General features: G+C 33.4%; 1 protein-coding gene across 4 annotated transcripts in view; it reads right to left on the bottom strand.

Moving 5' to 3' along the window:
* The window catches only part of ZEB1 (zinc finger E-box binding homeobox 1), a gene marked incomplete at its 5' end in the record, with an annotated part of 139,386 nt that overhangs the window by 34,589 nt on the left and 78,711 nt on the right, over window positions 1-26,086 (bottom strand). For 3 of the 4 annotated variants that reach the window (XM_084253980.1, XM_084253981.1, XM_084253983.1), the window contains one exon: window positions 5,367-5,567. The exons of the other annotated variant lie outside the window; for it this stretch is intronic. In XM_084253980.1, coding sequence (XP_084110106.1) covers window positions 5,367-5,567 — 201 coding nt within the window. The remainder of the gene's footprint in view (window positions 1-5,366; window positions 5,568-26,086) is intronic. 4 annotated transcript variants of the gene reach the window in all.

Here is a 26,086-nt window from a genome sequence, read left to right as displayed (position 1 = left end):
TGTAATTGAACACCACAGGGTTTATTTTAGCCTTTCCCTCCCCCTTATTTGTAACTTCTCAGAGAAATTTGGGTTTAATTATCCTCAATATATTTACTTAGTTGTTCCAACCCAATACACAGGAAGTAGTTTCAGAATAACCCATTTCTCTGTGAGAAACAAATTTATTAACTATAGGACAATTTCAAATGAAGAATTTTTCTTTATTAAGTTTTCTTTATTAAGTTTTAAATAGTTTTGTGAGTGTTCTCAATAACAATGCATATTGAATAATAATGGCTGAAATGAAAAATGTTGACATAGGAATTAATGTGTAATTCTAAATATCCTGTGACTTGGTTATCAAACTTACCATAAAAGCTACTTTTTAGGTATTTTGTACACAATACAAATTATAGAGTGTGGAGATTTACTGTTTTATTAACTTTACCCATAATTATGTTTTTTGCTTCATCATCATACATGATTAATGTTTTTTGCTTCATCATCATACATGATTGAGAAAACTCTATAAGGCAATTTATTGTAAATAGCCTTATTTTGACAATTTGCAGTGTTATTTCTTCTTTTGATGTCCCATGATTCCTTCTTTTATCATTTCTGTTTAGAGAACTTCTTTTAGCAATTCACTTAGAGTAGGTTTGCTGGTGACAAACTCTTAGTGTTCCTTCATTTGAAAATGTCCTGCTTCTTCTTTCTTGAAGAATATTTTCACTGGTATAGAATTTTAGATAGACAATTCTATTTTTTCACCGTGTGAAAAATGTCCAATTTCTGCCTGGTCTCCACTTTTTTAAAATTTTTTTTATTTTTAATGAGAAACTGCTGTCATTCAAATTGCTTTTCCCCTCTAGATAAAAGTTTCATTTCTCTGTTTTTCCAGTACCATTTTTTTTTCTTACTTCCTTTTGGAATTCTGAGGATATGAACATAAGATATAAATGTTATTTAGATTCTGTTTGCTTTTTTTTTTTCCTAGTTTATTTTCCGTCTGTTGTTCATGCTGGGTAAATTCCACTGTTTGATTTCCAACTTACTGATTTCTTCCTCTGTCCTCACATCCTGCTACTGAGCCTACCTATTGAGTTTTATTTTTTAATTTAGTTAATATATTTCTTAGTTCTAAATTTTCAATTTGCTGCTTTTCTATATTTTCTATTTCTTTGTTAGACTGTATTCTTTAGTTTGAAGTATGTTTATAAATGCTTGTTGAAGCACTTTTATCAAGGTAGATACTACTATTATTTTTGTCACCTTGGTTTTAATGTCTATTGACTTCTTTTCTAATTCAGTTAAAATTTTCCTGGTTCTTGGTATAATAAGTGATTCTTTTAATGAAACTTGGATATTTATCAATTACATAAAGAGAGACAGACTTGATATTTAAAACCTTCTGTTTAAGCGGGCTTCCTGTGAGAAGGAAGGCATTTTACTATTACTGGTAAGTAGAAGTGGAAGGCGAGGTTCTTCTGTCAGCTTTCCCTGAGAAAAGGAGCTGCTCATTACATAAGTGGGATTGGGAATTCAAGATCCCCACTGATTCTGGGAAGAGATAAGGTGATTCCACTTTGGCTGAGAGGGGAAAGAGAGTCAAAATACTACTTCCCATGTGGCTTCTATTCACACCACAGATGGGGGGCAGGGGTGGCTTGCTTTCCTCTGGAGTGATGGAAGTGGTGAAAACTTCATTAGGTTTTTTCACTGATAACACCACAGCATGTAAGAATAAGACGTCATGTTACCATTAGGTGGGGGTGGAATGGAAGTACAGCATTCCATGTGATTTCCACTGATAACACATGGGAAGAGGAGACATTTGCTCCTAATTTGTGGTAATGAAAGTCTTGGATCCCTACATAGTCTTCCCTGACAGGAGCATGGTGGGAGTTTAGAGTACTTCCTTTCCATTAAAGTGGAAGTCCAAGGCTCCCTACTCAGCATTTGCTGGTGAGGATGGAGAGTGAAGCTACAATTTTTCCCCCTGTGGTATATGGCTGGAGAGGAACCGCTATTGTCAAAAAGTATTTTGTCTTTCTATTTGGCCTCTTTCCTAGTCTTCTGGCAGAGAAAGTAGGCTTTTCTTGTGCACGTGTGCACGTGTTGAAAGTTTTGTGTGTTGGCTTCTCCAGCCCTCAGTCTGATCTATGAGGAAATATAAGCTAAAAGAAAACCCAGGGAACTCACTGTTGTGTTGTTCTTTGGTTCTGAGGTCCCCTCTCTATCTGCCTTCTTCTTTCCACTTTTTAGGTGTGTTCTGAGCAATATTAATGTATCTTCATTTAGAGAGTTGGAGAATTTTTCCTCTCTATTAGTATTTGAAGAGTTCTTGAAAACTAGAGTTATTTGCTCCATGAATACTTAGAACTTACCAGTGATGACATCTGGGCTAGAGTTTTTTAGTAGGAGAGAAAAAAAATATATATGCACACATATGTACATACAAATGATCATGCAGAAAATTGTTTCTTTTGTTGTATAGATCTGTGAATTTTAACAAATGTATAGACTCACATAATCACCACCAAAATCAGTATAGAGAACAGTTCCATTACCCCAAACTTTTCACTTCTACCTCTTTATAGTTATACTGTCCCCCTCTAGGCCCTGGAAACCACTATTTTCCCAGAATACACTTTTGTCTTTTTGAAAATGTCATATAAATGGAATCATAATGATCTTTGAGACTGGCTTCTTTTACTCAGCACAATGCCATTAAAAACCATCTAAGTTGTTGCGTATAGCAATAGTTTTTTCCTTACTATTATTGTGTAGTATTACATTGTATAGGTAATTCCCTTATCTTCTTACCTGTAGAAAGACAGGGGCTATTTCCAGTTTGGGGCAATTTAAATAGAGCTTTTATAAACATTAAATGTACAAATTTACGTATGAAACTGTGCTTTTAATTCTTCAGGGAAACTCAGGAGTGGGACTGCTGGGTCACATGGTAAGTATATTTAACTGTATAATAAACTGCCAAACTCTTTTCCAGGATAGCAACACCATTTGCAATCCAGTGAGAAATGCATAAAGCTGTCAGTTGCTTCATAAATTCAACAAATCTTGGTGGGAATATTTTTAACTACCGATTCAATTTCTTTATAAATTATAGGATTATTCATGTTTTGTAATTCTTCATGAGTCAGTTTTGGTTTAGAATTTCTAATATATTGACTGTATTTTCAAGTTTAGTGGCAAATAATATCTCCTATTACTTTGTTAATGCCTATAGTATTTCATTAACCAGCTGTGATAATGAACAAATTAACTTCTCTGGGTTTTATTTTCAAGAAGCCTGGGAGTTATATCAGCTTTTCCTTTCTGTTACCATCCACAAGGAATCAACCAAATCTTATTGTTCTGCCTCCTGCATTTCTGTCAAATCTCTACCTTTTATTCTCATTCCAAGGAATACTATATTAGCTCAAAAACTTCATCACTGCTTGAATTATTACAACCTCCTCTCCTATTGAAGGCACTATCTCCTGCCTTAGACTGCCTCCCTCTAACATTCTGTTACCATGTTGCTACCAGCCTTATTCTAAAATACATATCAATGATTTCTTCTCATAACTTCCAGGAAAAGCTCAAATCTCAATTTAGCATACAATGTCTTATAGTCTCCATTTACGTCTCTGATCTAATTTTCCACAAAAAGAGTTTGCTCAAACCTCTGTGACTTCATGCATGTTGCCTCTTCGGCTTGTAGTACCTCCTATTCCCTTTCCTTGCTTAATTAAGGACTGGATGTTCCTCCTTGATGTTTCCATATAATTCTAAATATACACTTACATCAAACCATTTACAGTTATTTTTCCACCCACTAAGCTACAAGGACTTTTCAAACAGAGATAACTATCTTATTAAAGTTTGCAACCACATTCCTGTGGAGTTTACTAAAGGGATAGATGAACAATACTATAAAATGAGAGGGTTGATAACATGACTTCAAAGGGCCTTACAATAGCTATAAAATTTCTTAGTTGTCCTACTGCAGGATTCATAACTATTACCCTGTGCCTACTATTTAGACTTTTTTTTAAAGATTTATTTATTCATGCAAACAAGAACTGGGGTACAGGCCAGATGTGTGGGAGGGTGAGAGGATTCACCAGAGACAGACCAGGAAACAGAACAGGCAGACTGACCGAAACACACTGCTGAAGGGAGCAGTGGGTGACAGGAGAGGTCTGCCGCGCCATGTGGGTATCTCCCTGGCCTGCTGGGATTGAACCCGTGCTGCAGAGGCTGCGGACAACTTCACAGCGCTGTGCTCAACCATCTGCGCCACCAGGGGGCCCTACTATTTAGACTTTTATCTAAGCTTCCACTTTGGTTATACAGATTCTCTGGCTTACACAGTAGAGTCATTTCCCCAGATTGTCAGGCCTGGCTTTTGATATCCTGTTTAGATGACCTTCTTGAATTTGAACTCTTGCAGGGCAACTTTTTTTTCTGAACGACCTTGAGTTTGATCTCTTGTAGGCTCCTCTTTGTCTCTGTGTATGCTTCTATTCTTAATCTCCAACTCTCCTAATTCACACTACCTGCACTTCCACATCCTTCTGTTTTTATACCAGTATTGTTTAAATTCTGGCAAGACAGACTGAATAATTTCATTAGACTATTAGGAAAGGTAGATAGGAGGAATTTTAGACTTAGAATGAAAGAATATAGTCTAATTTCTTCATTTGACAGGTAAGAGGAAGGTTTAAACATTCACCGTTTACTCATTCAAAGGGCAGTAAGCAGAGGAACTTCTCACTTTCATAGTTCCTTCCACTTAATCACACCTTACTTCAATAAAAGTAAAAATGTTAGTTGAGTAAAAACTTAAAGCAAGTGAAAGAACCACAGATATAAATATAGAAATATCTGTCCGCACATTATATATCCATTTATATTATTTATATATGGATATGGTATTTCTATGTAAATAATATGGAGGGGGAGGGAATGGAGAGAGATATGAGCTTATAAAAACTAAACGTACCCCCATAATTTATCTGTATTTGAGACATTTTTGCATAATGAATTATATTATTGTATCAAAACATAACTTTTGGTTTCTAGGTAGATTTTTCAGTTGAGGCTATAATATGAAATTAAAGGGAGATTCAATTTTATCAACAGAAACAAAGCTTGATTCTGGCTTAAAAATTACTAAAATTCAATATATACATTGTGTGAATTGTCAAAGCAACTATTATTCTGCTTCATAATCTACTTTTTGTTAAGTAGAAGGACACCTATCGTTGATTAATAGACAATTTTATGGTTCATTCTAAACTTTTAATCCAATTTAGGTTTTCAGTTATTTTTTCAAAAAAAGAATCAGAAAACACTACAAAAAAAATTAAACATACCATCATCTTCCCAGCAGCTCTTAGCATTGCCTTCTCTTTCACTGCTTCCTGGTAATACTGTCTGGTCTGTTGGCAGGTCATCTTCTGGCACACCACCTTCACAATCTGCTGCATCTGTGATACTTTCTTCTTCCACAATATGGAGTTTGTCTTCATCATCTGAATCTGAATTTGTTTCTACCACAGTATTATAATTTGTAACTGTAATACAAACAAGAAATAATCAAAAGTCAGTTTTTATACCCTTCAGTAAAACAGAAATTTAAAAAATACTTGATTAAAACAAATTGTAGGTTCAATATTGTTTTTCCTTTTTGACAATAATATGTAGACACCTAATTTAGCTGACCTACACAAACTTACTAGATACTACATGGCCAAAATGACATATAATAAAAGCTATACTTACTAAATACGTGATATATTTACAAGTGCTTTATAAATAGTAATTCATTTAATTATTACAACAAGCTTATAGTAACCCCCTAAAATAGAATATAGACCTACCATCCACAATTTATATAGTTTACATTAGTGGAAACTAAGACACAGGTGGGTATATAACTTAAAGATGATATAGCTAGGAAGTGACATGGCCCAGGTTTGAATCCTAGCAGTCAGTTTCCACATTCTATGCTCTAAAACACTATATTAAACATGCTTAGTAATCATGATTAACTTAATCTATATGGTACTATTTATATACGGTTATGCAATGTTGTGTAGTATTATGGTACTGTAAAGCATTACAATTTAAGAGAAGAGTATTTCCCCTAATAAAATAACAGTGCATCATGAAATTTACTATAAGAAAGTTATTTCCAGATTGTCAATCAGGCCCTACCATTTTATATTAATTCTGTACTAACTTTAGATGGAATCAACCAAGTCAGTCATTTTCTATATAATTAAGGTATGATTTAAACAATGGTTATATGTAAGTCTGTTATTCAATGTTTGTATGTAAGTCTGTTATTTTAAAAAAGTAATTGATATTCAGAAAATTTTAAGTAGGTACCCATTCCGTATTTTTAATGACTTTCAATAAAATTTAATGCCAGAGTCACAAAGATATAAAATTATTCTGAATGAGGATAGTTTATAGACCCATAACAGTTGAGAATAAAAACTTCTAAAGCAAATAATATATCATAGTCAATCATTTTCCTTTTGAACTCCTTGTAATTTATGCCACTCTACTGCCATAGAGTACTTATTGGGTATGATCACTGGAAAAATCTCTTTTCAACTATTTGCAGAGTCATTTTTACTTGCTAACATATGATTTGAGAAGATGAAAAAGGAAGTTTTGTTTTGTTAACTAAAAATAGTTACTTCTTTCCATAGTCTTTAAATTTTACAACCATTCTTGAAAAAAGATATGCATATAAGAATCTATCTAAATGTTTAAATGGTATGTATAAATATTCCTCGTCACATAAACACAGCAAATGTGTGCACGCGCGCACACACACACACATACACACATGAGAACGTGAAGAAAAAAATATAATCAACATATGTATGTAAATGGGAAGATGAGAACACATAACCAAAAATCTCTAAAACTGCTTTCACACATCTTTGGACATCTTTGTCCAAAAGAGTAATAGAGTTACCCTTGCACCCACATTAGGAATTCCTGAGAAGAAGAAGAAAAAATATCAAGTCTTGTGTTGTCACAAATATATTTTAACAGATCTTTTCCCAAAAGCGAACTGCTCCCTAATTCTATTATAAAAGTATCACATGCTTAATTGTAAAAAAATCCAAATAGTATGAAACACGTGAAATTAGCAAAAGGCTCCCTTGCCCAATTTTCCTTTCTCAATTCATTCACTCATAAAATTGACATAATAGCAGAATTTATTAATTAACTTAGGCACTAGGTAGGTATAATACTAATAATTTTCTGTATCTTGTCTTATTTAATTATAACACAGGCCTCACTTTACTTACATATAAATCTTATATGTTTTATATAAAATCCTATCTATAAATCTTTATATGTGTATTTAAGCACACACATATGGGATCACATTCATTATATTGTTTTGCCACTTAATTTTTAACCACCTGCAAAATTTTTCTGTCAGTGTATGTGGAAATTTCTCATTTTCCTCCAGATGACAACACAGCATTTTATTGTACATATAAAACTTAACCAATTGCCTCTTGAGGAAATTTAGTTTCTAGTGTTTAAGTATTAGCCATGTCCTAATAAATTTTCTTGTAAATATATATCTTTGTCAATTCTTTTAATACATTTGTTAGACATATTAGTAAAAGTAAAAATGTTAGGTAAAAATGAAAACTTATTAAGTAGACAGAAATAAGAACATGGGGAATTCCTTGTACTCCAGTCACACTATGAGCAGAGTAAATTGCGAAACTGTGTGTGTAAGTAACGGAAATGATTCTTGAAGGTTGGCCCACAGTTCAAACAGGGTTTCTCACTGATTCTTTTAAGAATAGTGCATGCACATTTTTGAAGGAGGAATTTTACTGGCAAATGATGTACAATGCTATTAACTTTCATTTTTACATTCCAGGGTTCCTAAAGTTGGCATGGTTATAAAAAATCATTTACATACCTTAGTTAAAATCTTTTCTGCCTTCTATTAGATCTGGCCACCACATAAAGTTTGGTTTAATGCAAAGTTCTCACTATGTGTGGACATGCATGAACAGCTGAAACATTTTGTGAAGGGAGGTTGTTTTGGTGTTTCTTCAGTGTCTTTAGTTGGCTGTGGTTTTACAATGGTGTTATTCTTACCTTTTAATGATGTAATACTGTAGATTAGCTTTATCATAATCAATTTTATCAACTGTAGTTTGTTTAATATTCTATTATATATTTAACACATTTACATTCAGAGCATTTTAAACTTGAAAATTTCCTACTAATTAGGCTTTAAGACATATGCATTATGGTACAAATATCTGCTTACATGCTTTGTAGTTTTTTCTAAGTTCTTTTTATCCTGAGTTGCAGAATGTTTTGTTCTACCTGAGTTAACTCTAGTCCAAAGCAGTCTTTGAGAATGCCTGTCACTTTCTAGTTGTCTAGCAAAACTTCTTGTCCACTAAGCTTCCATTGTGGTATGAAAGATTTAAGTCAAATACCCAAAACATAGAGATTGCATATATTTTATAGTTATCTTGTGAACTTTGCCAAAAGATGTTTGAATATATGGTATATTTGAAAAATCAAGGAAAAAAACAAAAACCCAATACATTGGCTAAGATGAAAAACACAGTAACTATTTTCCAAGGCTTCTCATTTTCTTCTGTTTCACAGTCATTTAGGTAAGAGAAAAAAACAGTGAAAACCATTTATTATAACTTAATAGACATGTTTCCCTGTGTTTCTTGATTTATTATTTTTGTGGATCTACAGAGCTAGTTTCTAAAACAGAGAACCATCATTAAAAGCATGGTGATTAAGGGAGGACTTTAATAAATCCTAGTAGTAGCCAATGAAGTGTCAGTTATCTCAATTCTCTAATCATCTATCACCATACCTCCATACTCTTTAACCTTTGGCTAAAAAATTTAATAAAATATAATTGTATAAAAAGTGGTATATTATTAACAATCATGGGTGATCATCACCTCTTGGTTTAACAAAGCAAAGATAAAAGGAAAATAGAAAAGGTAAACACAGTTTTAAAACCGTTCCAGTATAATTTATGATACACAACTACATTATAAAATAGTAACATTTCAATATGGAATTTCAACATATAATGGTAACATTTTTTAATGCACAATGCATTCTTATTGTCACTAGAATAGGACTAAAGATGCATTGATTTCTTGGTGGTAGTTTGTATTATTTTCTAACATCTAATGCCAGACATAAGACATAAGGTATCCACTACATAAGGAGGTTGTAAGAATCTAATGATTTGAAAGTATTGTACTTAGGTAAGTGTCTGGCACACAGTGAAGACTACCGAAGTGTTTGCTATCACATCGTCATCATCTCACTGAATATTTATAATCATTCCTAAGAAGTAGGTACTAGTGCATCTCTCATTTACAAAAGGGAGTAGCCTGATGTAGGTGATGTAGCTATTATGTTATAGAAAGAATTCAAATTTTGGTCTGCCTGATTGCACAACCTGTATATTTTAACTACTATGTATAAAGCTTCCTAATTGAGAATTTTGGTGCTAATGATAAACTTACATTCCTCAACTTACATTTCCGTATCTAGCCTATTCTGGGGCCCTGGAATTCCATATTAACAATTTGCCACTTAAGACATTTCAAGTAACTGAAGAATTTTAATCATTAGAACCTCTTAATAACATAATAGTATATCTTGGAGTTTTCTATGTTATCTTAATAGTTAATAAACCTTTAAAAGAGTTTCACATAGCATGGTATTTTTTAGCACTTGATTGCATGGAACACTGCATCAATTAAACTCCCATGTAACAACACCTAAAATACTGTACTAAAATAACATACAATAAAAAGTTAGATTAAGTTAGATGACTAGAGTTCAAAGAAGGAGCAGTACAATCTCAACTTCAGTCTTTAAGAGAAAGATCATCTAAATGCTTTAAATATCCCATTACACATTATTTTTTGTAGTTCTGAATAGCAAGTTAGGCCAGCATAGGAGGAGGAAGGGATGGAAGTGGGAGGAAGGGCCTAATTTAACTCTCAGGTCTTTGATCTCTGTTAAGTGAAATTTGTGTAATGTGTTCATAAAGGTCACAAACTAAGACCATACTTCAACATATTTTTTTTTTCATTTTTTTCTTTCTTTTAATTTTATTTTATATACTTATTACATCATTTTTAATTTTTGCACAATGTATGCATTTTCTTTTTCTTTTTTTTTAAGATTTATTTATTTATACAAGCACTGGGTACAGTCAGAAGCACGGGAGGGTGAGAGAATTCACCAGAGCCAGAGCGAGGAACAGGCAGTATATTTCAGTCAGGCAGATAGGGGAGCAGTGGGCGAGACAGGAGAGGTCTGCCACGTCATGGGGGAAGCTCCCTGGTCAGCCAGGAATTGAATCCTCACTGCAGAGGCTGCTGACAGCCTCACAGCGCTGTGCTCAATCCGCTGTGCCACTGGGGAGGACCCTGCATTTTCATCTTGGTTATATTCCCCATAGAATTCCCACCCCCATTATTTTAACCCTATACCCTCCTCCCCCAACACGTAGTGTGTTTCTGGTTCATAGTTGCTCATTGATTTTGATTTTGATTTTTACTTTATTATAGTCTTTTTCCTGGTCTCTTATTTAGGTTTTCTAAATTCCTGCTATGAGTGAGAAATGGTCAGAAGAGCTAAAAAGGAACTTCTCCAAAGAGGAAATGCAAATGGCCAACAGGCATGTCAAAAAATGTTCAGTATCACTTGTAATCAAGGAAATGCAAATTAAAACTACAATGAGATTCCATCTTACACCATTGAGAATGACACATATTAAAAAAACTAGCAACAACAAATGTTGGCGAGGATGTGGAGAAAAAGGAACTCTCCTGCACTGCTGGTGGGAGATCAAACTGGTCCAACCACTATGAAGAGCTGTGTGGGAGATTCCTCAACCTGCTAAAGATGGAGCTTCCATATGATCCAGCAATTCCACTCCTTGGTATTTACCCAGAGGACACAGAATCACTAAATTCAAAAGGGCACCTGCACCCCTATGTTTATAGCAGCACTATTTACAATAGCTAAGCTATGGAAACAACTCAACATATATTTATTTATTTATTAAAAATATTTATTTATTTATACAAGCATTGGGTACAGTCAGAAGTGCGGGAGGGTGAGAGAATTCACCAGAGCCAGAGTGGGGAACAGAACAGGCAGACTGACGAAATACACTGCTGAGGGGAGCAGCGGGCACGGCAGGAGAGGTCTGTCGTGCCATGTGGGACCCTCGCCAGCGGCCAGGGATCAAACTGGCGCTTCAGAGGCTGCAGGCAGCTTTGCAGCCCAGCGCTCAACCGCTGCGCCACCAGGGGAAGCCCAACATATATTTCAATATACAAAGGTTTTTTCTTTCTGGGAGAGAGATTCTGCTTACACTGTACCATTAATACATGCTTAATTTTGTCTCACGTATTTCTACCAAATTCCCAAAGACACAGTCATGTGCATGGAAGTAAGAAAATCTCTTGTTGAAAAAGGCATGACTGATCCTTAAAAACTAAAGTGACACCTAGAAGAACAGATATACTTATAGTTATGTTCTCCAGAGAAATAGATTATAATTCCATCAAGTAATAGAATATTTTACACATGTGGGAACTATACTGAGAATACCACAATTAGGAATGAACGCTATGAAATATGAAAACAAAGGTGGTGACATTGAACAAGTATTTCTGTTTAACATTAATTGGGACAAAAATAACAGTGGTTAATATATTTTTCCCCTCCTGAAGAGATTCTCTGGAACACTGCCTTCCACATAGTAGGGAATTATTTGTTGAACTGAACGTGTGGCCACACTTCTTTTTTCCCCTATGAGGAAATACTTAAGTGTTACTGATAATTCAAGAAAATGATGATAAAACTGCAGTGATAACGTGACAAAGAACTGGTAAATTAACACATGACATGGAAAGGAGAGGTCATCTGCTAATTCACAGGGTTGAGAAAATTTCTGCATGTAACATTACAACAGGAGAGAAGCATGTAGGTTGTTCATAAATATTACATTAAGTATATACTATAAATACTTAATCTGGCTTCTAATTTAAAGATAATGTTAACTATAAGCAGTTTAGATAATAAAATGAATAAAGGTTATGATGTAATATACGTTATTTAATGTAGTATATAATACAATAAAACACATTATCTAATTTTGACTTAAGTCCTTTAAAAACAGCATCAACATAATTTTAGTTTCCCAAGCATTATCTATGCACGTCAAGTTGCAACAAATACTTATGGTTCATCAAAATTTAGGGTAAATTTAATCCTTCTGTAGGTAAACTCTTTCTTAATGTAAGTTGCCTATTAAAATAAGCAGTACATTTTCGAAATACTTTGGAAAACATAACTCCAATGAAAATCAATGATTCTGAAATTTACCCCTGCAAAAAGCTTTGGTACCGTTTAATGTCTTCAAGCTATTAATAGAATGAAAACTAGCAGGCAAAGAGACAGACAGAAAAGAGGGTTACCATTGTGCACAGAATTCTCTGCTCTTTCATTATGCAAAAATTACTAAGTATTCATGAGATGTGTCCTTGGTAGTCTTTCATTCTGATTCTGGCCTTTTTCTCACTCTCCATAGGTCCTATGTGTAGGACCCCAACAAAAACCTTATCAAAACTGTCTTATCAAAACCCCCATTCACTCAGTGAACTAATTTTAGTGTTAGTACAACTCACAAAAAGATGAAATAGTGAAATGGTAAAGTTTTCAATAGATTAAGCTAAATTCAGTCCTAGGAACAGGAAGCTCTTTTGTGTGAGGAAAGTATTTAGACTAAAGTAATTCACACTAAATCATCAATAATTAATATTTCCTTCTGGGCAAAATCTGCATTTATCAGAAGGATGCTCTTTAATTTATTTGAATCACTACTTATGTAATACTAGCAGTATGACAAAACTCAGGAAAAGTGTGATGGCGCAATAAAACATATAAATGCAAAATCATTGTTGAAAGTAGAAAAATTATAATTTATAAATCAACCCAAAAACCAGGTCTTTAAAGAACTAATAAAAGAGATAAATCACTGGCCCACTTAATCCGTGACATAAAATTAAGGCACAAGAATTCAATATTAAAATGCAAATAGAGAATTACAACTATAAAGGAATTTCTAAGAGACTTACTTTATACAAACAAATAAATTTAAAAACATGGACTAAACAGGAATTTCTAGGAATTTGTAAATAATGACCACATGTATTATTTTATAAATTTATAAAAGTATATAGAAACAGAAAAGGCAAAGATCATAGAATTAATTTAGGAAGATATTAAATATTTATACAAAAAGTACCAGATGTTTTTCCAGGTGAATTGCTGCAGGTTTTCAAAGTGCTGATAGTTGTGTTGCTTTTTAAAGAGAGAAAATGAAAAGTTTGAATTCTTTCTGTAAAGTCAGCCCAGTTAATAGTCAATTAAAATCTGAGAAAAAGCACATGGATAGCACTCCCCGCCAACATACACATAGGCACACTGGTGATGGCCGATGTAAAAATTCTAAATAAAATATTAAATCCAGTAAGTAGTACATTAAAAGAACAAAGCATACATTAGTCATAAATGCCAATTCTATTTAAAATAATCTATAAATTTAACACAATCTAATTGAAATATTAATATATTTTGGATTGTAAACCTAAAATGTCTAAAACTATATGGGGAGGGAGTGATAAGTTCTCTGAAGCCTGACTGCCTGATGTAAGTTACAGCTTCATCATTTACTGGCCATAGCACCTGGGGCATATTCCCTAGTCTTCTTATGCCTCAATTTTCTCATCTCAAAAAAAAAGGGATAATAAAATGTCCTTAAAAGGGTGGTTGTAATGATGAAAATAGTTGTATGTGCAAAAAACTCCCTATAGTATTATACATAAGTGCGCAATATATATTTTAGTGTTACTGTAATCTGGGGAAATAAAAATATTCAGTAAAATTCAGAAAAATAATAGGTATTGTGGTACAATAATATGGACTAACTGTACTGAAAAGAAAATGTACCTTGAAACCATAAATATAAGAGCAGATTTATACTGTATGAATAGTACTATACAGGGATAGGAAAGTTATCAATGAACTTTAATAGAATCTACAAATATAGCCCTTACATCTATGGTATTTTGCCAACCAAATTCCTACTTCATAAATTTAACCAAAAGGAAATCAATATGAATCAAATACTTTAAAGAAATCACAAAAAATACTAGAAGAAAGTATATTTGACTCTTACAACTTAGGTTTGAATTGCATGCTTCACTTATAGAAGGATTTTCTTATAAACAAATGACACAAACTTATGGTACTGATATAGTACAATACTGTAAGTGTATTTTCTCTGCCATGACTTTCTTAGTAATATTTTCTTTTTGCTCGCTTACTTTAGTGTAAAAATATAGCATACAATACTATAACACACAAAATACATCTTAACCAACTGTTTATATTATTGGTAAGGCTTTCAGTCAACAAGTTATGTGAAGTTTTGGTGAAGTCAAAAGTTTTAACTGTGTGGAGGACAGGGGTCCTGAAATCCCTATTTCCCTCATGTTTCTCAAGGATCAACTGTATAGGCACTTTCATTCATAGCTTTAGAATAAAAAAGACTATCAAAAAATATGCAAAACTCATGACTACACAGAGAAAAAAATTCAATATAAACTGAAAAACACTTGCAATGTATGCTACCAAAAGTTGATTTCTTATTTTACAGAGAATTCTCAAATATCCATGAGAAAGAGATCAAACACTCAATAAGAATAAGCAAAGGCAAATCACACTCACACCGATACGAATACCCAATAAACAGGTAACAAGATGCTGAGCCTCATTAAAGAAATACCCACTTAAATCCTATACGGCTATAATTATTTCTTGTATACACTCTCCTCTGTCTTGCTTTATTCTAATTTCAAAGTCCCTATTCTGATTGTATCTCACTTTCCTAAATCCTATTCCTTAGTCCTTTTTACTACCAAGCTTCATGAAAAAGTTGCCCTTATTTACTTCCAACTTATTTTCTTTTATTCTCTTGCAAACCAACTCCAGTCACAAAATTGTTGTGATGATTATGAAGGATCTATACATGACTAAATTCAATGACAACTATCAGTCTTCATCTGATTTGACCTACTAGTATCATATGACACAATCCAACTACTCTTTTTCAAAACAATCTCTGGACTCTCCTGGTTTTCCACTTAACTCTTAATCTGTTTCATGGCTCTAAGTATCATCTGATGACTCCGTTCTTCATAGCCTGGCCCAAACTTCTCGAACCCCAAACTCATACCCAATCGTCTATTTGACATCTCTGCTTTGATATCTATTAATAGTGTGGAAACTTACCATATCCCAAACCCAACTCTAGATATTTTCACAGTCTCCTCCACTTCAGTTAATGGCAATTCCACTCTTTCAGTTGCTCAGGACAAAAGTCAGATTTGACTTTTTATTCTTTCATATCCAACATCTACATCTAGAGGGAAATACCTTCAAATTTATTCAGGATATGATGACTAATCAGTAAGTCTTCACTACCTTCATCCTACTCTAAGCCACTATCATCACCTTTTAACCAGAATATTCTAAGTGGTCTCTATCAGATTTCTTTGCTTCACTGTTGCCTTCCTACAGTCAGTTCTCAATACAGTAGTCAAAGTAATTCTTAGGGTGTTAACAAATATCCTAAGTAACATTAGTAAGGTATCAGGGAGAACCTGTCACTTCCCTGCTCAAACTAACCACCTTATTTACTATAATCTAAAGGCCCTTTAGGAGATAACTCTCATTCATCCATTATCACCCTGACTTCACATTCTACTTTTGCACTTATTCCATTCCAGATACACTGTTCTCTTGCCTCAAGGCTTTTGTACTTCATATCACTGCCACTGGGGTAGTCTTCATGCATTGCTCAATTTCACCTTCTTAGTGAGGTTATCTGTGGCTACCCTATTTAAATTTATAGACTTCCCCATAGAGTTGCTTACTTGTTTTTAAAACATTTATGATCAAATGCCATAATATGTATTATTTGTTGTCTTCCCTCACTACAACGTGAGTTCCATGCGGGCAGGATTTTTTTCTCTTTTGCTCACTGTTGTGCATGGAGAACACTGTCCATAGGACTAATTGCTCAATAAATATTTGTTTAATAAACTGATAAGAAAGATCCCAATAACAATGATACATGCAAAGGTAAAAAAAATCAGTACAATCTTACATGGTTTGGTACTAATTTGGCAATGTTTATCAAAATTTTAAATGTCTTCCTGTTGATTCAACAATTTCTTGGCGTTTTCCTCTTCAAATTAATTTACACATATTTGCAAATATACATAGACTTTTATTTTAAAAGTTTTTAATTACGAAAACATAACCACCCAAAGTATATCCCTTTGTACTGATAGAGAAGTTCTCCAAAATAGGAGCTATTTCATTCCTTCCATACTGTTTAAATGTTTATATTACTTTTAAAATAGTTTTAAAATACATTTTAAAGGAGCAAGAAAAAAGTTTGAAGTAATATTCAGCATTCTGTTGCTAGTGGTGAACTTAACAAAACTGAACTGGCGTGGGGGCTACTTTTTAAAAAATATTTTTATGTGAATTTTAACAATAGTAGGTAGAAGAAATAATTAGAAATATAATAGTTAATGATTTAATGACTGAAGATAAATGCTAAGCTGAAATAAGTTTTGTGGATTTTGAAATAATTGTGAGCTTTTTAAAAATTATTTTTATTTATACAAGAGCTGGGGTATAGTCAGAGGCGTGGGAGGGTGAGAGAACTCACCAGAGACAGAGCAGGGAGCAGAACAGGCAGACGGACCGAAGACACTGTGGAGGGGAGCAGCGGGTGAGGCAGGCAGGTCTGCCGCACCATGTGGCAATCTCCCTGGCCAGCCAGGAATCGAACCCGCACTGCAGAGGCTGTGGACAGCTTCATAGTGCTGTGCTCAATCTGCTGCACCACCGGGAGGCCCAATAATTGTGAGCTTTTGATAGAAAACAATAAGCTCTATTTTTCTCTATATGAAATACATCAGTTTTGTTTTAAGTGTAACATTAAACCTCTTCTACTCATGGCTACATAAAACAGGAAGTTACTTAAAATGAAAGGAGAGGTAACACTTGCAAAGAGAAATAAGTGAAGACCAAGATAAGTGACTCCTATTCCTTCTTTTTTTTTTTTTTTTTTTTATAGAGGCATGTTTTCTTTCTTTATTTGTTTGTTTGTTTGTTTTTTGTTTATACATGCACTGGGTACAGTCAGAAGCGCGGGAGGGTGAGAGAATTCACCAGAGCGGGGAGCAGAACAGGCAGAAGGACCGAAGTACGCTGCTGAGGGGAGCAGCGGGCGGCAGGAGAGGTCTGCGCGCCATGCGGGACCCTCCTCCGGTGGCCGGGAAGCAGCCGGGGATCGAACCGGCGCCGCAGAGGCCGCGGGCAGCTTCGCAACCCAGCGCTCAACCGCTGCGCCACCGGGGAGGCCCTCCTATTCCTTCTTGCTGAATGCTGAAGGCAGCTGCACTCCCACTGCATCCATAACCAGAAGGAAGGATTTGCAGAAAGATATATTCTCCCTTGCCAAATGCAACCAGAGCCTCTAGGTTAGAGCAACATATATATACTCATAAACACAATCAAATGCTTAGTAGCTTCTATAACAGGAGTGGCATGATTCTAAGTAGTTTTCAACTTACAGAAAAGTTAAAGAAATATTTTGTCATTTACCATCCCAGTAGATGTCTTCTCTGATTGGTTTTGAGATTTTGTCTCACAGATGAAATGGTTATGAAAAGTATGGTGAAGGATGAGGACAAGCATTTTATCCTAATTCCATTCATTTGTTTTTCTCAGATTTCTTTAAGCTAGTAATATGCTGTGTATAATTTAAAACTATGGGCTAAGTGCTAGACACTATGTTTACAATGGGAAAGTAAATCATGGCAAAAGTCAAAAGAAAGTCATGAATCCCAAAGGATGGTAGTGTGAGGTCAGATCCTCCCTTGTTTCCAAGGAGTGACAGAACACGGTAATTCAAGTAACCTCAACTACAGAACTTCCTCTTTAGAAACTTTCTTGAGGGCCAAATCTCAATACAGGGGTACTGATTCCCTGAGTCTAGCCTTGTAAAGAAAACCTCTCCATTCCTCTATTAGCTAATCATAGAAGAACAAAAATCATCCTAACAAGATCTGAATTGGGATTTATTTCTTAAGAACCATTAAAAATAACTTAAAGGTAACTAGAATTTATTTTGAGACCTTCTAAACATTACAAAATATTACAAACTTGCAAATTATCAAATTAAATAGAATAATTTTTATGCCTTGCTAATGTGCCACAAAAATTAAATTTTGAATACTTATTTTTTTTTAAACCATGCTGTTGCAAAGTTAATTTGCAACAGATAAGTTCACCCAACTTATCTGAGAAGCAGCTGGAATAATTATTTTTGGAAGAACCTATTCAGAAAACCAGTAATACCCAAATGATATTGGGGTGTGAACTCCACACACTAAAGTTTTCATACAACTTTTATCTTAGCGAACAAATGGATCTAGTGATATTCCCATTTTGTAGGTAAGGAAATTTAGAAACAAAACCTGCCAAATGTAAACCAATTGGTAAGTATGGAAGAATGAATTTCAACTCAAGTCATGTGGCTCTAGAGACCATGTTCTGAATCTATGCATATAGTGCCTTTCCAAACTAAGGAGAACATTAGATTCAACAAATATATATTTTAAAAAATCTTCAAAAACAAAGCACAAAAAGGGAGATTTTCACAATGAATTATTAAAATAATCATGTTTCAATACTCACAGTTTAAGAAAATAAAAACTAAAATTACTTTTCCCATGGAAAACTTACTGAAAATTTAATGTACAATAAGTAGAAGGCAACGACAGAAGGGGCAAAAATTCAACATGCAGGTAGTCTTGTGAAAGAAGGCACTTCCTTTAGGAAAAATGCTATAAGCATTGATCAAATTTATATATTTTAATATATGATTAGTTTTTCATTTATTAAAGTAACATTGGTTTAAAAAAATAAAGTAACATTGGCTTGCAATAATGTGTATGATTCAGAAATACAGGATTCCACCTATTCGGGTGTATGTTCCCAATAACATGTAGTCCTCCACCATAATGCACTGTGGCCTCTCTCCCTTTCCTCTCCAGCTACCTCTCCGGTTAGCCTCAGTTTTACAGTCAGATTTCTAAGGTTTTTCTTTATCTTTTATTTTTTTTTACTCTATATTCCACATATGAGCAAAACCATCCAGCAATTGTCTTTCCTCCTCTGGCTTATACTACTTAGCGTAATACCTTTTTTTCAGTTCCATCTATGTTGTTCCAAATAGCAAAAATTAGTTTTTTTAATTGTTGAGTAATATTCCACATTGTATGTATGTGCGCATATGCGTGCACACACACACACATGCCTACATGTATCTATCTTGGTAACTTAGGTTGTTTGCCTAAATTGGCTACTGTAAATATGGCTACAATAAACACAGACATTTGTATTTCTTTTTGAATTAGTGTTTTTGTATTCTTTTGCTAGATCACATGTAGACCTACTTTTAATCTTTTGAGAAACTGCCAGCAGCCAATTTGATGTTTATGTTGCTTCCTTTCTTAATTTAATACAAGGATTTAAAGATCTTTCCTCTTAGAGATTGGTTATACTAAATAAGTCTTATAGGTGATAATCAGGAACTACTAATTTCAAGTTTATCAAAAACTTCTGTACATGTGGTTGAAAACAATGTTTTAAAAGTTACATTAAATCTGTAAACAATGAAATAATTAAATTTGCTTTTGATGACTATCACCTGTGGTTTACAGAATAATTTTATATCCTGTATAGATTTATATGATTCCTAATCTTTTGAAATTTCAGCCCCTATTATTTTGCTTTGACCAACCTTTGTATCCTATTAATGGAATATGTAAAAACTTGCTAAAATTAAAACTTAAAATAAATTTGACTATATTTCTCAGATTTTTATATTTCAAGTTATTTCAAAGTACTCTGGGATCCCCAAAACTAGGTCTGACCTGTAGTGTTCTTTTGCTCTCTGTAACTTTTCATACAATAGTTAGATATTTATAACATAATGAATGATACTTATTTTCAGTTTAGTTTAAGACAATGCTCCTTGGCAGACAAGACCACACTTATGAGAAGGAAAAAAAAAAAAAAAAAAACAAGAGATATGTGGGCTTCTGGGCAACAACCAAGATATCTACCCGGAACTAGCTGCTTACATATATACCAAAGTCCTCTGCCAATTTAGGACAATGTAACATCCCCATCAGATTCTTTTTAGAAAAAGATCTTATTATTTTTTTTTTTTTTTGGTGAGAGAAGGAAAAAAAAAAAAACCTTAAAACTATATGCTATTTGGGCTTCCCTGGTGGTGCAAGGGTTTAAGTCTCAGCACTATGAAGTTATTCACAGCACAAGTTAGCTCCCTGGCCAGGGAGTAACCCACATGCAGACCTCTCCTATCTTGTCCACTGCTCCCCTCACCAGTGTATTTTAGTAAGTCCACCTGTTCTGCTCCCCACTCTGGGGAATCCTCTCACACACACCCCCGTACCTCTGGCCTACACCCCAGTTCTCGTATGCATAAATAATAAATAAACCTATATGCCAATTGTATAGTATAGCATGGAATAAGTACTGTTTTGGACCTTAGAAAATCAGTGTACACCACACAAAGAATGTGTACCCTAAGCTGAATTAGGAATTTATATCTTCAATAAAAGTAAAATAAAACTAATTGCTATTTTATGAAGGAATTCTTACATAGTATAAACTTTGTATTACTCTAGCTACTGAAGCCTGTTTTCAATTTTGTTTTGCTATTTAAATTCATCCTAAATAATACTTCTGTAACTAGAAAGGCATATGATCTAAATAAGAGTTAACATATTTACATAAACAATTTTATTTTCCATATAAATGGTGGAAGTGTTATATAGCAACTTACTTTCTACTAAACATTAATCTGTAGTTAGGGGTAAAAAATTTAAACTATAGCTGCAGTGTAAAAATATTTTAAAAAGAAAAATCAAATTTTATGGCTCCAACTGGTTTGTTAAATTTTACCTGGCAAAAATTAGAAAATTTTGATAGAATTCATGACTAAATAATTACTAAGTTGAACACAATTTTTAGTAAATTAAAGTCATATCTGAAGACAGTAGAAATCTAAAATGCTATATTAAAAGGTTCTATTTGTATTGCATAGGGGTGCAATTTATTAATAAATAGGATAAAGATATAACCTAATAATATCTCTTACAGAGACACAGGAATCATACTGAGTGAATTCGAATGATGGATCAAACACTCATTGGCTGATAGTCCTAGGGCAATTTAGCTTTCTGAGTCTTGTTTTTCCTACATATAACATGATAATATAACTACTTAAAATTCTTTTATGGGCAGAATTAGGGAATTTATGTAAACTCCTTAGCACAGTAAATTATACACAGTGATTAATTAAATGACCTTACACACCACACACATTTCTTAGGACACAGATGCACTTCACCTTGATTCATTCTAGTAAATACTAGACTACTGAACAGTAGGAAACTTTCAGAGTATCTTATTTAAGAAAATTAAGATTCATACTTCAAAATCACATGCAATTTAATCCTATGAATATAAAAAAACAGAATCTTAGAATCCTATGAGATGTCTCCCTTCAAGCAAGAATTCTGTTTACGGAAGAAGAGAGAGAAATTGAGAGAGAGACTAAGACTAATTACTGATGACATAATTTGAGCCCCTCAATCAGTAATATCTGAAGTCATCACTTCTTATACTTTTCAGTTACATGAGCCAATAAAGTCCATACCCTGTCTCCCCCTTTTTGCATTAAGATTGAACTGGTTTCTGAAATTACAACCAAAATTTATTATTAATATATTAATTATGAATGAGAATACAGCAATTAGACATAAGGGAAGTTTTCTTCTACCACATCCACTAGAATTCTTTAGCAAGTGATGGATTTAGCATTTATACCTATGATTTTTATTGCAAATCTTATGCCCTTAGTCTCAATGCAATGCAGCTATAGAACATCTAAAAGTCTATAAAGATGTAAGTATCTTTTCCTATTCCCCACAATTTATATAAGAAGACAATTAAAAAATTCGTCCCCTCCCAGAAATATCTCTTCTATATTCATAGGAATAGGTATGCAATTCAAAACCTATTTCCTCAGTTATACAGAAAGACTACAGCCCTGTATATATACTTTAGATGTGTCTTCCATCCAAGCAATGGAAAGTGCTACTCAAAGCATAATTATAGACATAACTAAGATATTTCTGATTACATAATCTTGATATTTTGCTCAAAGACTCACCTACAAGATGTATTTATCTGTGGAAAAGGTAAAAAAACACTCAAAACTAGAAATTTCTATTGTAGAAGGAGCTATATAATCTGGCACTAGAATTTCCAGGCAACCATCCAATTACTCACAAACAGGATATGGGTGGGGTTAGCTTGTCCACTAAGAACTGTCAGATCACAGGACATCCCCAGTTGTAAAACCTAAATAACAGAGGGTTTTATGTACTATACCAAGATTATAAAGATATACTGACTCTATAATCAGTATATCTTTGTAATCTAGAGACTCTGGAGTGAAGCTGCAGACATAAATTATCTTCCAAGAAAAAGTGTTTCAGAAGGTCAAAATGAACTAGCCAGTGAAGATCCATAGGGAGTTCCCGAAACTGTTCTGTGATTCCCAAGTTTTCTCTTAACTAAGAAAAGTTGTCAACTTTAGTCATCCTAGAGTGAGAGGGAGTCATAGTTTCTCTAAGTCACATGCTAAGTATTTAACTTCAATCTTCAGGTTGGCAAGGAGTAAAACAGCATCACCAAACTTTACAGCTCTACTGCAATTTACAAATTACAAAGCATTTTAACCAGCACATTCTCAGAATAATACTGTGAACTGGTAGAATTGGTATCATCATCAGTTTTTAAGGAAAAGGCATTTGACACTATACAAAATCTATACAAATTCACACAGATAATTGGTAAAGTAAGTATTAAAAACAGGTTTCTGGAGTTTTCTTCAAAATACCATGGTGTGCAGGTACTACAGGACTAAATATAAATCTTATTCCAGGTGCTTTGAATACATTAATACATTCAATAAATATATTTAATTTTCACAAAACTTTGGGGTTGTTTATATGTACATACAATTCTAACACCTTTAATCATTCCATCTTTGGTAAACATTTGTATTTTAACTTTCAACATGCAGTGAGATGTTTAGTTTTACAAAAATATGCCCTTAAGTATCATCAAAACACAAGCTGCTACACAATTCTTCATAGTTTTGTATGCTAAGAAATGTGGCTTATTTGGAATTGCTTTATAGATTAAAGAATTTCTCAATTACTGTGGGACATATACTTAATAAATTTTTATTATCTTCCTAACTTTTGTTTTCGATGAGGCTTGAGTTTCTTTGCTACAGTTTTGCCAATCTCACTCACTTTCCCCCCTTTGATAACTTGTATTTTTATTATTAAAGTAACACTGCATTATACTACTATATGTTTCAGATGTGCACTATTGAAATTCAACATGTGTGTATACACTACATTAAGTCCACTATTAAAAGTCCAATTCTATCCTTTACCATATTCCCTTTATTCTGACTTACCTACTCTCCTCTTCCCTTCCCGTCTGGTAGCCACTAATTGGCCTTACAATCTAAAGATTTTTTTTTGGGGGGGGGGCGGTTTATTTAGTTCATCTGTTTGTTTTTTCTATATATCACATATGAGTAAAATCATACAGTGCTTATCTTTCTCTGTCTGGTTTATTTTACTAAGAATAATACCCTCTCAGTTTATGCACAGTAACCCCATTCTTTTTAGAAACCTAACCTGACCTAATATCCTGGCTGGTAAGAGATAACTTAGTTATAATATTAAGTGTATTTTAGTAATATATTTTTGAGTATACATTCTTGAGTGTTAGCAAATTATAAAGAGTTCTGACTCTATGATAACAGTAGATTTCTTTTGGTTAATGAGTGGTTGACTCAATCTCAAAATTGTAAAAAACCTTCCTATATTTCCTTTTCTTCTTAAATAAAAATATTGTGACATCCAAATTTGAATAATTCAAATTCATGTATTTGTGGTCTTTGCAATCAAAATTAACAAAAGTTTACTGAATCACCAAGCATACATTGCTTCCTTTTTAGATACACTGTATTACCTTAAATAGTGGTAATACAGCTCCCAAAGAAACAGCTGCTGAATATTAACCTATCAAACATTTTCAAATTTTCTAAAAGGAAGTTTTTTCCCATTAAAAAAATGAAAAATTAATTGTACTTATCTTACAGAAAAAACTTGACAGAAGGTCAGTGGTGCTGGACCTAAGGTTCAATCTTATTTGATTGATAACCTATACTAAGATTATTATTATTAAATACAAAATGTTGATACATTGAGCTGAAGAAGGTTTAAAACAAAATCAGTAAAATTATGTCATTTGGATTAAAATATTTTAAAGAGAAATACTTACAGAATATATTACACAATGACACACGTCAAAAGAGAAATTCCCACCTTAAGAAAATGAGGTACATCTGAGCAGCATAAATGTTCTAACACTAGTTTAGCAAACCAGGAGCTGTCAAGTTCCAATAACCTATTATTCACACCTCTTTAATCACTGCCACTGAGTCGATTATAAATAGCCTCATACATTTTTAAATAAGGTCATTCTGAAATGAAACAAAGAAGGTAGTAAGTATTTTTGCGCATGAGGAATTCACATCCTAACACACAACAGAACTGTTTATTGTACAAATGTTCAATATTAAAAAAGCTAGCAAAACCTTTCATTAACTATGTCAAGTATGTACTCTGTTAATTCAGAGGAGCAACTAAATTGCGTTACCATTTAAACAAAGGAACTTAAAAAAAATCACTGTCCCCACTAAATTTCATTCATATTACTATCACCTTAAGTACTATTTATGGTGTAATAAATAAAAATAAAATGTAACAACTTACTAATTTACATGAAACCATGCTACACAAAGTCACTATGAAAAGACAAGTGTATAAGGAAAACTGGGGAAGAGGTAAATTAGACTGCAACTACTCAGTTCCTCAAGCATTAATCCTTATGCATTTATATTATATAGTGACACAACCTTTAGGGAGTAAACTTACGGTAATAAACCTTTGAAATATAAATACCCTGAGAACGGAAATGAAGTTGGAAAAGCATGTATAATATTAATGTTGACAATCACATGCGCCATCTCAATTTTTACTAAAAAATTTATTTCTTACACCTGTTTTTAAAACTATTAGCTTATAAGTATTATTTCTTATTAAACAAAACGTTACCTCCTATAATATTTTCTATCAACAAAAGATTTGTAAAAACTTTTACAAAAGTTTTTAGTTAATTGTAATTGGTCAGGTATCTTCTAAAAGGTAAGTACCAATAAAAACCAGCTGACCATAAAGAAAACCACAAAACTGGTTTCTGCCCACATTCCAAATGAAAAATTAGTTTCTGAAATTAATGCATTGCTGTCCATACCAAACTTTGCAAATTCTAGACTCCTATGACACAGTCATCAATATTTGATAGAATACTAGTATTAAAAAGTACATTTCTAGTATATCTTTATATCTAAACTAAGTCTCTTGTTGTTATCCTATCACTAGATCCTTTTTTTTTCCCCATTCAGTCACTCTGTACCTTTTGATTACAGAGCTTAATTCATTTACACTTAAAATAATTCTTGACAGTTAAGACAATACCCTTTGCTTTCCCTATACTTTTTGGAGTGTCTTACAGGGCTTTAAGTCAAAAAAGATACTGTGTCAAACATAACCTCTCCTTGGAAAACTGGCCTAAGGACTTTAAAGCATGCTGGTTAATGGGGAAAAAGAAAGAAAAGCAGAGAACCCTAGGCTAT

The sequence above is a fragment of the Talpa europaea genome (assembly GCF_964194135.1).
Source record: "Talpa europaea genome assembly, chromosome: 14".
Lineage (NCBI taxonomy): Eukaryota > Metazoa > Chordata > Mammalia > Eulipotyphla > Talpidae > Talpa > Talpa europaea.
The sequence above is the reverse complement of the archived record's forward strand: the minus strand, read 5'-3'. Positions and strand labels throughout refer to the sequence as shown.